Source organism: Alligator mississippiensis, chromosome 5 (assembly GCF_030867095.1).
Source record: "Alligator mississippiensis isolate rAllMis1 chromosome 5, rAllMis1, whole genome shotgun sequence".
Taxonomy (NCBI): Eukaryota; Metazoa; Chordata; order Crocodylia; family Alligatoridae; genus Alligator; species Alligator mississippiensis.
In genome coordinates, this window is record NC_081828.1 from 65,040,619 (window position 1) to 65,057,374 (window position 16,756).

The 16,756-nt window shown below is 42.2% G+C and overlaps 1 protein-coding gene across 2 annotated transcripts in view; it reads left to right on the top strand.

Moving 5' to 3' along the window:
• Positions 1-1,820: 1,820 nt before the first annotated feature.
• CFH (complement factor H) overlaps positions 1,821-16,756 on the top strand; it is a 104,185-nt gene continuing 89,249 nt past the window's right edge. The window contains exons 1-2 of one of the 2 annotated variants that reach the window (XM_059728416.1): positions 1,821-2,048; positions 13,979-14,164. In XM_059728416.1, coding sequence (XP_059584399.1) covers positions 1,988-2,048; positions 13,979-14,164 — 247 coding nt within the window. In that variant the 5' untranslated portion in view covers positions 1,821-1,987. The remainder of the gene's footprint in view (positions 2,049-13,978; positions 14,165-16,756) is intronic. The other variant, XM_059728417.1, reaches the window with a different exon arrangement.

Sequence of the window (16,756 nt, forward strand, 5' to 3'; positions counted from 1 at the left end):
GAATATGAAACACCATAACCAAAAGGAAATATGACATCACCCTGTTTACCACCAAACAACTTCAAGGTGCACAGACTATTCCAAGTTTTTCTCTAAACCTAATCTGCATATGTTCCAAACAGATTTTACCACATCTTCAATTCTCCTATGAAATATGAACTTTAATTTCTACCCAGAACTTTTACAATCTTTTCTCTGATGCCTCATGAAGTGTGCATGGCCAAAAGATTGCAATTAAAGGAATGTTTTTGCAAAAATCTAGTGGTCTAATAAAAGATATCACCTCTTAGTTTTGAGGAGATTCATCAGTTTGCAGGCAGGGTTTATCAGAAGGATAATGAGAAGCCTGCCCCCCAACATCCTCAGCCCAAGGGCAGAGCTGCCATGTATTCTATCCTACAACCTAGGGCCCATTGGTTTCGAAGCAACAGTGAAACTGACAAGAATGTTCATTTTAGACAGGAACTGCAGGAAACAAGGGAGAATTGTTTGTTTCAAAAACATAATCTCTCAGGATTTTTGCCATGATTTTGTGGGATTTTTAATCCATGAAAAATTGGAAAAAAATATTTTCGTCTTCATGAGAATAAATAATTTAAGTTTCCTACAGTCCCCAAATCCTGAGTTTTGGTCAAATCTACCCTCCATTACTTGATCATCCTAGTAACCCTGCTCTACTTCTGGTCTAATTTGAGTTAATATTCCTTGAGCATACATAACCAGAATTGAATATAGCATTCCAGATGAAGTCTCACCTGGGCTCACCTAGGATATATATCTATCTGTACTGGAAATGCCTCACCTCATACATTTTAAGATTGCAGTTGATTTTTTCATGGCTTCATCACATTGGCTCTTAGTTATTTTGTGCAAAAACTACTGCATTCAGATCTTTCTCTTCATCTATTGCTTTCAATAGGTGAGGCTCCAATTTAAAGCAGAAATTGTTATTCCTTATTACTACATCACTTTGTATTTTTACATATCATTCCATTTCTATTACTCTAATCCCAGAGGTCATCCACTTCCTCTTGTATGCTCTATCAGTCTTCCTCTTTATTGACAATACCACCGAACATTTCTCATCAGTTGATTTCAATATCACACTCCTTCTTTTGAGGCCAAGACCAGTAATTAGCATATAAAATATAAAGAATCCCAAGATTATCTTTATTAGAAATCTCCCATAGTTCCTTACCCATATTACAATTCGTGTATGTGTCTATCTACTCACAAATAATATTGTTTCACAAATCATATTCTGAATGGCACCATTCAAATATTTTACTGGTGTCCAACTACATCTACCACAATTCCCTTTACTAAAATAATTAGTTGTCTTTCAGAATTAAAATATAGTTTGAAACCCCTCTTTGGTACATTGGATTTTATTCCATTTTCCTTTTCCTTCCACATCTTATTTGTGTTCCTTCATAATTTAGATCCTACAACCCAAGTTAGACTACAAGATACATAGTTGCGTACATCCTTTTCCCTTCCTTTTTCATTTATAGCTATATGAACTAGCAGCTTGTTCCAACATGATTTATATTTAATAACCAAACATATATAAGACAAAAAGAGAAGCCTCAAAAAAAAACAAACCTCAGATCCATTTAAACAAGTTTTATTTGTTTTCCTAGCCAAAAAAGACTGCTTTGGGTTTGTATTGAATGAGTGGGGGGAAAGATTATGATGACTCACAAGTATGAAATGTGAGGGAAAAGCAAACAGAAGATAAAAGGCAGAGCCAACCAAAATTAGTGAGGCAAAACTAGGTTTGCATAATACATTTATGCAAAAAGAAAGAGCCTATTATGTGTTGCAAGAGGATTAGGGGAAGTGATTGCTGAAGTCAGAGAACAAAGCTTTGCAAGGTCAGCTCCAGGAACAGTTAGTGATCAAAACCTGAGTGTATGTAGCTCAAAGCAACCACAAACACCACCTTCCACTCTAAATGTGTCTGGCTTGTTTCTGAAGCACTGAGATGATCCTGCTGGGATACAGTGTTCTGCTCCTGTTCTGGACATGTTGTTCTGCCCAAAATGGTAAGTACTGTAGTTAAAATGAAAGACATATCTTAACAAAAATTTGCTTGATGATGCATTTTATAAATAAAAGGAAAAAGTTGATATTACACTGGAGTCTGAGAGTTAAAAGTAATTAAAAGTTTGCCCTATGATCACCATACTCAGTTTCTTATAGTGTGAGTGATTTCATCTGTGCATTTGTCTATATTATGCTATGCTGCCCAATGAAACTAAACTGTAATCTAGTTACATGCAAATGAACAAGAATCAAACCACCTACTACTATTTTTATCATCTTGTAAATCTATTAATTTGTGTTACAGTAGTTAAAATAGTGAAATCTAGGGTCTAATAATTGCAAATTAAAATTGTAAAATGAAAATGACAAATATGTCTGTTACTTTCTATGTTGAATGATTAATAAAATATTCTGTAAATTAAATTTTGCTATACTTAATTACAGTAAATCACTAAGCAAAAGATTTATGACTGGGTTAAGTGCTTCCAAAATATCCATATTTTTTAATCTACTTTCCATGACTCAATGACAGAGAAATTATATTTTTTAAAGGGCAAAGTGTATGTAAGGAAACTTTTTTGCACTTTTTAGGTGAGTACTTTACAGCTGGCCTTGAAGTTCTCTGTAGCACAGAACTAACACTGAGAAAGGACTTTTTGATTTCTGAAGAGCTCGTTTTCAAATATAAGAATGTCTATATCCTTTAATCAGCATACATAATAATTTGCTATCCATGTCTGCTATCAGGGACCTGTAGCTACACTTGCAGGGGAAGAATTTCTGGGTGCTTTTAATTACAGATTATTTTACTGTTTTCATGGCTTGGGGCTTTCATTTGATTAAAAATGGCAGGTTAAGCCCAAAATATTTGTCAGGGGGTTTTTTCCCTTTCAGAAGAATTCAGTGGGCTAGAAATAATTTTAGTAGGAAAGTCCATAATTAAAACAGATTGTTTATTATATATTTCTATTTTAATTTAAACAAAACATTAAAAAATTATTATTATTATTAATTGAATTCTAATTTACAAAGATTTTGCCAAAATCTCTGTTATTTTCAAAACATCATTAATAATAAACCAGTACATTTGAAGTTTGGTGAGAAAACTAAGCCAAATCTGGTTTCTTTTTTATGCCCACCATCTATAGAGGTCAGTGAGATTATAAATTGACTTTATGTATATAAAACACTATTTGATTCTGTGGGACAGATTTAACTAGGAGGTAAACTACTGCAAATTGGCAGAAAATCTATTTTCCACGGTGGAACAACTCTAGATCTACACTGATATATATTGGTTGTGCAATTTGTGTTTCAGTGTTGGCCATCAATAATATTTATGTGAATTACAGATCTCATATTGTCTTTAAGAAACTTCTAAGGGCTTCCGGGTCTCGGAGTTTATTTTCTTCTTTATTTTGAAGCTATTGTAGCAATTATTTTTATAATAAGGTTCTTCCTAGACCTCAAATTATGGTCATATAATTGTGATGATTTAGATTCTAGATCCAGTCAGGTAAATACCAATGCTCCTATGGATTTAACTGGGGCTTGGATTTTGCCTTACAGACTTTAGGGTCTGAATTTCCTCCCAATTTCTATTTGTGAAAATTAGGAATAATTTAAATGAAATCAATAGAAGGATATCAGGTTGACTGAAATATAAGCCTCTAAACCATCTTCCTGAAATCTGTTTCATTAGGTGCTGTCTTTGTTCATGTCTAAGGGCTAGATCCAGATTGGTTCTATAAGTGCTTAAACAAGATTTACACAAAGCTCATGGGTCATAGGTGATATCTTTTATTAGACCAACTAAATAGTACCCCACCCAAAAAAAAGATTTAGGCAGGATTTAGGCATCTAAATTTTAAAGAGTAATTCATATTGGCAAGACATGGCTTTTGTATAATAACCTAGTGACTAGATCTCTTGCCTAGGCTTGTTGCCCTTAGGCTGAAGAAAACTTAGAATACAGACCTGCCAATTCCTGGGCAAGTGATCTAGCTACTAGGTTATTATCCGAGAGTTGTACATAATTAGTGATCAGTTACTAGGGTCTGGTTATATAGTAATTTTGGGTGGCTTCTGGAGCTCTTAACCCCTGGATTGTCCACACATAACACCTGAAACTGGTTTTAATCACTTGATATGTGGCTCAACTTTATGCCACTCCAGGGTAGGATGATCCATGTTACCCATCTTGCGTTATATTGTGTGATCACTTTAAGCTACACCTTAGTGCAGGGGCGGGAAATTATTTCAGGCAGAGAGCCACTTACCGAGTTCTGGCAAGCTGTTGAGGACTGCATGAATAGCCCCACCCCTTGACAGGTGCCCTGCCCCCTGGTTGCCATCTTGGAACAGGAAGTCCTGCCCCCTAACCCCTGACCTTTGTCACCAGAAGCCCCTTCTTTTGCCCCCAGAAATACTCCTTTTAGCAAGGAGTTTTGCCATCTCAAATCCAGAATAACACCAAATTATATTCTAAAAATCAAACAACATTCATTAATTTGGTTTGAAAAAAATATTTTTGTCCTAATTTACATGTGTTTGTGTAGTATACATAGAAGTGATTGCACAATAGTTTAAAATGAAGTCTTACTCTTGTATACTGTGGGGGTGTAGGGGCATAGGCGTAGGTATAGGTTTCTGGGGGGGCTATGGATGTGTGGATATGTGGGAGAGGGTGTGGGTGTGTGGGGGTGAATAGGTGTGGGGGATGGGTGTGGGGTGAGGGAGCATGTGGGTGTGTATGGATACTAGGGTGGGTGGGTATGGGATTTGTTGGGGACTGTGTGTGGGGGGACGGTGCCTAGGGTGTATGAGGGGTGTGGGTGTGGGAGTCTGCGTGTATGGCAGTACAAGGGAGTTGCGGGTGAATGTGTATGGTGGCAGTCACCCTACAAACAGACACACACACATACACACACACACACACACACACACACACACACACACACACACACACTCTGTGTTTGCTTCCCTCGTTACACTCTCTCTCTCTCTCTCTCTCTCTCTCTCTCTCCTTCCCTCACTGCTCTTTCTGTCTGTCTCCCCCTCCCTCATTGCACAGACACACATGCACACACACCTCTCCCACTCCTGAACCTGGGGTACCAATGCTGTTCCATACTCCTGTGGTCCAGTGATGTAGCTGGGGGCCATGTGGTGCTGGAGCAGCTGCAGACAGAGGCTTCCAGATGGGGGGGTAGGGGTAGGAGAATGTTGGGGGTGTGGCGGGGCTGGGCTGACCTGGCCTTTCTCCTGACTCCTGCTGGCTTCCCCTGTGTCCTACTGCCCCTAGCTCCTGTCATCATTGACAGACAGCCAGGAGCAGATAAATATGAATTTTCTAAACTTCTTAGGTGCCCTGTGGGCTGGATAGAATGACCTGATGGGCCAAATCTGGCCCACAGGCCATATTTTGCCTGCCCCTTCCTTAGTGGAAACATCACATATACCCCCTTTCCCTGATGGCCTGAATCAGGCCCATTGCCCGCCCCCCCCCCCCCAAACTCTCTTCAGCACAACAGATCCCTGCTCACTGCCCCCACCACTCTCCACACTTACATGTGGATGCCTGCATTGTCTGTCTCCAGGGAGCAGGCAAGGAAAGGTTAACCTGCATGCCTGGCTGCTGCCACAGCCACCTTTGCTCTCTGGGTGGGCTCAGCCTGGACAAGAGTAGCAACCCAGCAGTGACAGTGGTGGCCAGGCAGGTAGGCTAACCCTTTCCTGCACACTCTCTCTTGGCATAGGTAGCACAGGAAGCCACAAGTAAGCAGGGGCATTTGGGGGTGGGGAGCAGAGAGAATCCCAATGGACAGGGAAGGAGTACTGGAGGCAGGGGGAAACTAGGGGAGCACCAGAGGGGCAGAAAGTGGGGAGGAAGTGCAGAATTGGGGGGGGGGGGTAGTGGTTGGAGTTTTACCTTTCAGTACTCTGGGCCCCCTGGTGGCCTGAACATGACTGCTTCAAACTTAAGCTAGTACTAACATGGATCAATGTATGTGTGGTTCACAGTGTAGCATTTCACATGACCCTTAGATAGCTGCTCTCAGTAAGGGGGCTAAGCATTCTGGATCTTAAGTAAAATGCTAGGCCAGATTCTGTTCCACTTATTAAGTCAGCTTAGATGCTGAAGTGGGATCCTATTACCGACAAGTTTTTGAACATGAATCATTCATCCGCCATAGATGCATTAATGTATTTTTAGGAATTCGAGCGGAGTGGAATAGAGTTGCATTTGTATACCTATATCCTCTTAGACTCCAATAGATGGAATAGGATATGACCCCTAATATGCAGCCTGACATAAAAGTTGAGACTCCCACGAAGGGCAGGTCAATGATCTCTACAGACCAGCTCTAGGTGCCTCCAACATTTTTAAATTGACTTTTGGAGCCATCATTCTTTAAATAAAAAGCCTAAGTGTTTTCCTCTGAGTCACCCTCATAGGGGTAAGAAGTCCCTCAACTTAGAACTTGATATGAGCCCCTCCCCTCCCCTCTGCACCCTGCCATTCTCCTTGCAGCCTATTCCCTCCCACATGTCCCTCACCATATGCAGCCTCTGCTTCCCCACCTGCCCCACTTCATTCCCCTCTTAACCTTGCTTCATGCCTTCAGGTTCCATCCCCATTTTGGTCTGGGGACTAAGGATGGCCCCAGCCCAGCCCTGTAGCAGTGGCACATACCTGGCACGGCTGCTATGGGGGCTGGGCTGGAGATGTGCTCAGTGCCTGAGCTAGAACAGGGATGGAGCCTGCTGGCATGGGGCAAGAGTAAATAGGAAGCAGAGGCTTGTCAGGGAAGGGCAGGAAGGGGAGCAGAGTCTGGAGGGAAAGTGGAAAAGAGGGGAGCAGGGGCAGAAGGGGAGTGGGGGCCCAAGAATGTGGGAAAGCAGTCAGGGGGCAGAGTGGGGACAGGCATAAGCAGGAGGCAAGCTGCTTGCCCTCCCCATGTCCCTGCCTTCCCACTGTATGCCCCTTGTAGCAGTGGGGAGTGATGAATTAAAGATAACCCTCCAACAATTAGATGTATAAATGTTATAACTTTGTAACTTTAGAAACAACAACTTTATACATTTTCCATGTAAATAATATATAATCTAATTATTGAGAGTCATCTTAAGTTCAGGGTCATCTTGGATTTTAGTAAAAATGCTCATTTGAAAAAAATCATTATGTAATATCAATGGAAAGCCAACCATGATGCCTACCAACAGTGGGTATTTGCAGAGAAAATGGGATTGTGAAAAAGATCAGTTAGGGTGTGTTCACACATGCAAGCACATGTGCTTACAGTATTTTAAATAGCAGTGGCATAAATTTGTGCTGGAGATTTGTGCCTGTGGCTCTATGGCTGTATGCCTGCCAGACCGAGACAGGGACTGCATGGCCACCTGGGCTATGGTACAGGCACTGCAGGAGAGCTGCCTGCACCTCTGGGCCAGCTCCCAGTGGGCCATGGCTTCACAGTTAGCCTTTGGCTTGCACTCCTGTCATGACTTCTGGTGCCCTTGCTCTGCCATCTGGACAGCTATCACCCAGAAGATGTATTCCTTGCAGTGGCCCACTTCAAAATGTCAAAGCGTGTCCTCCTGGCCCCAAATGGCCAGGTAAGCCACCTCATCTGCCCTCCAGCTAGGTCACCAGTGCTGGCCCTGGCCAGGCTCCTCTACCTGGATTCTGCCACTTGCCTCACCAGCAGAGATCCCGGTGTTCCCTGTTTAAAAATTGCAAATTATCTGATAACACCCCCCCCCCCAAAAAAAAATTATCCACTCTATACAGCAGGAGTGGCCTGGTCATACCTGAAGGCACACATCCCCAGGCTTGGCTAGCTCTATATGGCACAGGGAGCACCAGGTCCCAAGCAGCCAGGCCTGTGCCACACTTTAGGGGCTCTGCCAGTAGCAGGCCCTGAATGCCTCAATGGCCGCCGCTGCTGCTGCTACAGGAAGCTGTTCACTGTGCCGGGGTAGTGATAGGGGGGAGGCTATGCATTGTGCAGGGGAGGGCGGGCAGGGAACCCACCCCTCCCAAGCAGTTCCTCCACCCCCACGTCCCTACTTACTGGGACATAGCCTGGATCCAAGACCCCACTGCAGCCTTGCCCTGCACCTATTTACCCCATCACACTGAGGCAGAATGCTGGAGCAGCAGGGTAAGGGACAGACATAGAGACATTTTGGCTACGTGCTAAAGCATCTCTCTGGAGAACCCAGTCTCTGGTTGTTTCAGGGCACGCTCCAGGAGTGTGCTCTGTGTTGCCTTCTTTCAGCATGGGTTTTTTTTAAATACTAGGATTTCCCGGTATCAAAATTAGAATCCACAGTGCAAATATGCAGCGCGGGGAACATTTTTTTGTTCCCAGGGTGCCTCCTGCAGCGTCTCAAATTGCTTTCAGATGCCGCAACAGCTCACTCGTCTGGATACTGAAGTAAGAGTTTTGCACTGCCTGTAGTCAAAGCATGATATGTATTTTTTCTTCAATAATTGTGCTTGATGTGCTGTTTGAACATATGATGCAGTTCTAAGTGTGACATAGGATATGAACAGGAATTTGTTTCTAGTGGTGGAAATCTATGAGAAATTTTCCACTGCTAAAAATCTTTCTGGAAGAGAGAGTATACATAGGCATTTTAGCCTGCAGCCACCCCCTCTGCCCTGCTCCCCATGCCTTCCCCAAACCAGGGTGATCCTGGTCTGGAGAAGCTATGAGATCAGGAGGAGAGGAAGGAATATGGCACTGACCCCTGCCTATTCCCCAAATGGTGCGTCTCTTTAAAATTCCAGAGTGCCATGACTATGAGGAGCCTTTTCCTGATGTCAGACATGGGGAACTCCCAACCTTTAAGAAGCAGATATGAAGCTGAATATCCACATGCTTTTTTTTATATTCCCTGAGTTTTTTATAAGCCCATTTAAAAGAGGCACTCATGCAAGCCTCAGGGAATATGGAACACTTCCCTATCCCCAGCTGCATGAGCAGCTTAAAGAGGTGCCCAAGAGAATATAAATACCAGGAGAATATATAAACTACACTGAAATCTTACATAAAATTAATATAATTGGAATTAAATCATTAAAGCACAAAAAAGATTTTTTAATAACTTTGGAAATGATTAGAAGAGATTCGTTTTAATTTGTCAACAAAAAATATTGTCAAGGGTGTAACTCAACCAATAAAGCAGTGAAGCTGAAATCAAGAAGTTTATTTACTTTTAAGATATGCATGCACAATCAATAAGAATTGCTCATATGCATTAAGGAAAATTTTCACCATGTAATTAAATGTATAAATTAAAGGAATATCTCTATATCTATATCTCTATATCATTGATATGCAAATTCTATTCATGCCTTTTCCAAGTTTGAGTTCTTGTTCTCGAATTTTTTCCAAGTTCAAGAATGCAAATGCATAGCAGAGCTGTATTATAAATACATAAACAAAAATGAAGGCCCCCTCACTTCGTAGTTTCATATAACTCCACAGATTTGCCTGCAGACAAATTCATGTGAGAAGAAAACTATATAGAAGTTGGCAATTGGAAGATAGGTAAGGGATATTCATGAGACAGTCAAGTCAAGGAATATTTTTAATTTAGCTTCTGATTGGCATGTAATGATTCCAGACTATTAAACTGTATAGTAACCCAGTGATTAAAAAAAAAAAAATAAAAAAGAAAGAGTATTAAAGAACAAATATGTTTCAGCGGGTCTTGATCATCACTCTTAGAAGGTTTCAACCATCTTTTTTTTTTACAGCATCTGAGTGCCCTCTGGTGGACACAAAGCAGTAATTTTACTTAACTGTATATTTTGTTTTAATGAGTGGGTTTGTAATGTTTCCATTTGGTTTGGCATAACTGTTACAGACTGTGCTCTTTACACTATAGGGACTCAGAGTAGTGAAATATAAAATACTGAGAGATGACGAGACTTTATTTTGCAATTAAAATGAACTTTATTTTTTGCTTAAAAACTGACCAACTGGGTTTTCTGCTTCTCACATGCTGGGGAAACTAAACTATACCTCCCCTTCCTGGTCATGGAGCAATGATCATTAGTTAGTTCTCCCCAGCCAAGTATCGCAGTTTTTTTCCAGTTCGCAAGCAGAGGATGGTTCGGAGAATGGGATCAACTGACTGTATTGCCACTAGGCTGTGGGAAACAAATTGACATCAACATTGATGGAGATATGATGACTGCAGAAGTTAGTTTCTTGGAAGTTCAGGAATACATTTATCCATCTTACACATTTGGTGCTGGGAAGATTGGGAGTTGCTGTTATGGGAAAGAATATATAAGGATAAATTTAAAATATATAAATATGGAGTTACCTCTGTCCTCACTTTTTATATTCTTTGACTAAAGTCATGCAAAAATGAACTTTAGATGCGTTAAAAGGGAGATTCTGGGCAGAAGTGTCCATCATCTCTTAATTCAAACTTGTAGTGTGTAACAGAGCACAGAGTGCTTTGTTACTAGCAGGGGACTGAGTGCCAGCTATGCAGCTTGCAGCTGCCTGCAATGCCAATTAGGCAGAGTGGCCTGATTGGGAGCAGGGCACAGCTGTGCTCTATAAAGGCTGAGCCCTGAACTGCAAAGAGGCAGCAGTTTGCTGCCAGCAGCTAGGGAACAGCACCACCCAGCTGGGCTGCTGCTCAGAGTAACATCTTAGAGGTAAGGGAGGAAGCTATGGGGAAAGAGGCAGCCCCATGATCCTCAGCATGACAGAAAACTGCACCCTGCTGGGAACGGGTGGCCTGACAGGACTGTCTGTGGCAGGACAGTCCCCCAGAAATGCCAGGCCAGTTACCACCCTTGTGAAAGGCAACTTCAGGACACCTCCTAACCCCAGTCCCACATCCCTGGTGGGTGAGATTGAGCAGGGGGAGCCCAGACTCACCAAGAGTACTGAGGCAGGGCCCAGGTCAGTGGAGGGACCTGTGGCAGTGCCCAGACTTTTGGTGGATGTCTGAGGCTGCATATAGGATCCAGCATGAAGCTCCAGGAGGGTGGGGCCCTGAGCATTGGGGAGCTTTTAAGGAAGCTCCCAGGGCCAGGGATAAGGGGATAGCTCAGAGAGGGCTTTGGGACAGGGCTTGGAGCCTTGATCCCAGATGTGGGCTTGGAGGCCCGAGGTGTGCGGGCTTGGAGCCCAGTGTGCAGGGCCTGGGGCTCAGTTTGTGTGTAAAGAGAGAACCCAGGGTGAGGGCGCTGGAACCGTGAGTCCCACATGAGACTCTGGAGCTCGGGTCTCAGTGCTAGCTAGCTGGAGGAAGCATCTGTAAGGGCATGGGATATGATAGGGGGAGATCAGAGTCGTATACATAGGCTGTTGTCATGAGGGCAGATAAATGGGCAGCCTTCCACCTGATTAACATTGGATAATTAGTAGCATCAAGGCATGGCAGATGAGGAGGCAGGTGGCTGGACCTAAGACAAGTGGGTGGGCCTATGTTTAGACAGGCCCTGGGACTCCCACTTGTTACATAGTGATATAAATTAGCTTAATCATTTAAACTTTGACTTTGAATGAAGAAGGATTTAAAATGGTGGTATTTTGTTTTGTATCACAACAGAACCATGTGGCTATAACAGTTGTTATCTTTTGATATCAGTATATATTTACATCTCAATAACCAAAGATAACTTTTTCCAGCGCCTGTGTACATACATGTTAGCAAAAGATTGTACAGTTTCCTTTACTCAACTGCCATGATATTTTAAAGCTGAAGTATTGTTACCAAATTTGCCCATTACTTTGGGGTGTGCTCATTTATTAGGGATAGTTTCTAGGGTCTTGGTGATTCTGTCAATGTGCTGCTTGTGTTACTATATGGAGCTGTATCTCTCCCTTCTGCAAGCCCTCACCCCCAGTGGAGCTATCTTGCAGGACTCAATCTCAATGGGACTGGGTTCCTCCAGTCACCAAATCAGTCATACACACAAACACACACAAATTAATGTGACACACCTGACCTGGCCGGGCTGATCAGCATGGACAGGCTGACACCCTCATATGCCAAGAATCAGTTCATAAGAGCAACAATAAAATGCAGTCAAACACAAGCAAACAGGTGAACAGAATCCCTCTGAATCCAGCTGGGTGTCCAGCTGACACCCTCATGGGCCAGCATTCAGTTCATAAGGGCACGTCTGAGTCAAACTGGGTCAATCAGCCTGTACAAGCTGATCCCCTTATGTGTTTCAAACTCAGCACGTCCCAATCTTTGGCCTCTTGATGAGCAGACCCCACAATAATTTAGGCTTCACAGGGATCTTTAGCATAGGTAAAAGAAGCGTTGCTACAGAGCACGGGAGGAAAGAGAAGCAGAGAAGGAAAAATATACCCAGTTACTACCAGTTTGACTATAAAAGTTATTTATTGCTAAGCATATGAAATATATAATAGTACTAGTAGTAATAGACATGCAAAAGAAAAACAAACACAAACAATGACAATACTACCCTGGTTTCACTAAGTATTTGTGGAAACTTAGCTCAAGCTTAACTGATACAGTTCAGGTTCAGAAGTTTATGCCTAGAGAGAAGAGAGAGAGAGAGAGAGAGAGAGTGAGCGCTGGGATCTCACCTAGTCCAAGGTACTCAGGCTGCAAAGCTGACAGGCACAGTCCGTAGCACAATCCTTGAAGAGAGAGACGATCTGTTCTTCCAGCATCCCAAGAACGACAGGGGATGGTGTCAGCACAGGAGTTTTCTTCTTCTTTCCTTTTCCTCTCCTTCTCCTTTCCTCCTCCTCCTTCTTCTTCTTCTTGAAGCGCACACACTTTTTACAGATTTTTATACCCTCAGTTCAGCTGCTTCGAAGCACCCTCAGTAGTGTAAATCATTGTCTTTTCTATTGACAAGGGGTTATCTGGTTTGGACCATCTCAGGAAACTGATTGATAATCAGGAAACACTTAAGATTAGGGAGTAACCAAATACTTAGGAGCCAGTTTGAGATTCCTATGGATGGCAAATATACTGATGGGATATCTCATGGTTTCTTCAGGAACAACAGATAGCTTGCAGTATCAGGATTTTGCATTTTTACTTGTTGTGATTTAAGACAATTATTGGGGTGCTCATAACCTTTTGTGGAGGGGACTCCCACCAGTCGTCTCGGGAAAATTATGACAACACCTGGGATTAGGGCTCCAGCAGGCTGGATGCTGTGATGAACCCTTAACCATTGTTCAAATGTTGTCCATACCCCTTCTGACTCGGTCTCTTGCCTCAGCATTCCCTAACCCGGCAACCGAGTTTTAGTCAATCAAGTTTAAATAGGCCTCCCATAGTGGGACCAGGGAATGTACAGCCCGAAGTGCCTATTAAATTTAGAGCGGTGTGTGTGTGTCTGGGGGGGGGGGGGAGTCCTTAGTAAATCCAGATTAGAACTGGTCTGATAAATGCTGAGCTGGGTGTGTGTGAACATGGGTTGATTAACATTTGAAGTACAGATTCCCCATTGTGCAGTGCTCCCCTGCTTCTCTGGTCCCAGAATTCACTGCAGTCTCTGCTTCAAGCTTTCTGTTCTCCATCTCTCATGTAAATGAATGGCCATCTGGTTCCATCTCGGATGTAAATGAGACCTAAGGCAGTTGATTCACTCTTGTCACCCTTATCTGGAGGGTCTTAGGTGCGTCTCTCACTGCATCTTAATCAGTTTCGTTTAGGTAGAGGAGGGGAGGGAGGGGGGCGAGTCCTTTGTGAGTCAGGCAGACTGCATCCTGTGCCAGGGTTGCCCAAGAACACAGAGCTGAGGCATAACAGTATATTATAATTCAAATTAAGAAGCTGCACATGTTGGACCCCATCTTCCCTTCATAGCTCTTACTACTTTTCCTTTCTTTAATTTTGAAGGCATTTACTATGTATTTTAATACTTAATTAATCATATTTATTTAATTTTTAGAGTGTAAAACCCCACCTCCTAGAAGAAGAAAAGAAGTACTCACAGAAACATGGAATAAGGCATCTTACCCACATGGTACTCGAGCAACTTATGTGTGTCGACCTGGGTATATAAAACTTGGGCGTGTTATATTCCAGTGTAATAACGGAATATGGGAACATGCCCCGCCATATACAGAATGCCAAAGTAAGTATCTATACAAATGTATGTGACCATTCAGCTGCAAGATTTACAAGCAGTTTTTCCTTGTTCTTGAAATGAATATTTAGGGCAATGCCATGAAGTTTTTTCCTGTTTGATTTCATCTGGAATTTTGACTTTAATGATTCCAAGATTTGTCCTTCAATGTTTAGCTTGGAAGAAAAAATTAAGTTCTACTTTCAAAGCATCTCATATTGTGGAGGCAGTAACAACTGAAACATTTCCAAGTGAAACTTGCTTGGTGACACTTCAAAAAGGAAACCATTCAGCCAAGGGGGGGCATGTCTATGCCTCTGTTCCATTCCTGCCTGGAACTTTTCAAAATTCTGCCATCCCCTCTAATACTAGCCAGGGTAGAGCAGCCTGTAGTAGATCTCTTGGTTTCCTCTTCATTCTCCCATCCCAGAAACTGGAAGCAGAGGGAAGGGGAAATCTGAGAGCTGGAGAAGAGAGACAAACTGAGTGGAGGGGGGAAGCAGGGGCTTCCAAATCTTCTGAAGCTCTGCTCTTTGCCTTGTGGGTAGGAGTAGTGGGGATTGGGGCTGGAAGGTCCAGCTTCAGCTCTGGTGGGGCCACCAGAGATCTAGCAGGGAGGGCAGGGGGTAAGCTTGGCTCTTGCTGTGGTTCTAGTTCTGGCTCTGGCTTTGGCTGTTGACCTGGCACAACTACCATGTGCTGTTTCTGTGCATATATAAGCAAAAGTTGAACACTCCAAAATAGTACTTGTTTAAATAGTTAATATTTTGGAATGTATCATCTTCTTCTGAAACATTTCAGAAGGCTTGTTAGGTATGTACAGCTGGTCATTTGAAATATGGCAAAGGCATTTGAAACATTTTAATTATTATGTTTGTTCACATCCATAATTACAGCAGGGGTTTATGACCAAGACACTAAAGAAACCAAAGATTTTTAACAATTTTTTTTCAGAATAACCACACACTATTCATAACAAACAATTCAAATTAATATCTACTTTAGGTTTCCAGGGCTTTAAGCTACCCTAAACTCTTTCAGGATTGTTTTGTTAATGGTGCAATGATAATTTCTTTAGGGTTAATATTTGTAGATTAGGAGCATCAAGAATTAAGATTAGCTCTCTGGGTCACAAAACTTTCCCAGAGTAAACATAGCTAGCACCTTTTGGAAAAGGCCTCAAAAGTCTTTTCCTCTTGAAGTATGCACTATGCTTGTTTTCTCCTTTGCCTTTCCTTAAGACCTGGAATCAGTTTTCTTTCTTTAAGAGTGTGCACTTGTGCTTCTTTCTCAGATTGTGCATATGACCAAATATCCTGCATAGAAGGTTTAATAATCTTATAGTCTTAAAGGGAGAATCATAAGTGTAAAGTTATGTGGAATTATGGAAAAACCCGAGTAAATAGTTCATAAACTAGTGAGTCCCTTTTGCTTAAATACATACATGCTTGACCCAAATGAAACCATTCTTAGGAAGTCTCGGGCCCCAGTCTGAAGCCTTGGATTTTATTTGAGGTTCCTCTCAACTCTTTCCAGAATCAAAGTGAAGCATCTTAACTAGGTAATTTTCCACAAATAGTATTTTTTTTAATACTCTTTATGTTGTATCCCTTGCAGGCAAGAAGTACCTAGCTAAAATTGCATCAAAGAAGGTTTTGGTTAACGTAGAAAGATCTATCTAAATATAAGCATTTTTAAACACTGAAACAGGCTACGTAGGAAGGTTGTGGAATTCCCTTACGTGGAAATTTTCAGGACCTGGTTAGACAAACCTCTGTCAGGAACACTCTGGGTATACATGATCCTGGCTCAGTAGAAGAATGGACAGAGAAGGTGGTCTCTCTAATTATCTTCTGACCCTTCTTTTATATGATATCTGCTTATATAATTTAAATTCCTAACTTCTAGAACCACTATGAAAAATTGTGGGCAAAAATTAAAAATCCTTATTAAAATACTATAGTTAAATATATTTCTAAGAGGGATGTGAAGACCTCTTGTAAAAACTCACACCTTCCTCTGGCTCAGGAAGCTCCACTCTAACCAGCCCTTCTCCTCAGGTGGCCCTGCTAGTCTTTCCTGCCATGTCTTTATATTGCTCAGTGTAGAAGTAGCATGGAGAGAAGGAGCATCTAGTTGACAGGGTTTGTGGCTTTGCCTGTCCCCCTCATATGCTAGCATTGATTTTTCTCTCACTCCATTAAGTCCTCTTGTTTAGAATCATAAGGCATCTTTACCCATGTAGGTGGAAGTGGGGGGGCACTTTAATTAGAGAGACTCCGAGAGCCATTCTAATTAAAGCGCCCACAGCACCTCGTGTATTCAGCATCCTGCACTACAAAATGGCGGTGGCACCACTTTAACTAAATCTCATTCAAAGAACTTTAGTTAAAGTGCCCTCACTGAAATTTTGAAGTGCAGGGAGGGTAAATACACAAGATGCCAAGGCTGCTGCAGCACACTCATTAGCATGCCATAGCAGACTTGATTAATCAAGTTTGCTCCAACATGTTGTAATTACAGCATGTCGGAGTAGCACCCTGCATGTCTACAGACACTCATAGGGTGGAAACATGTCACTTGACACCTCAAGTGTGCCAT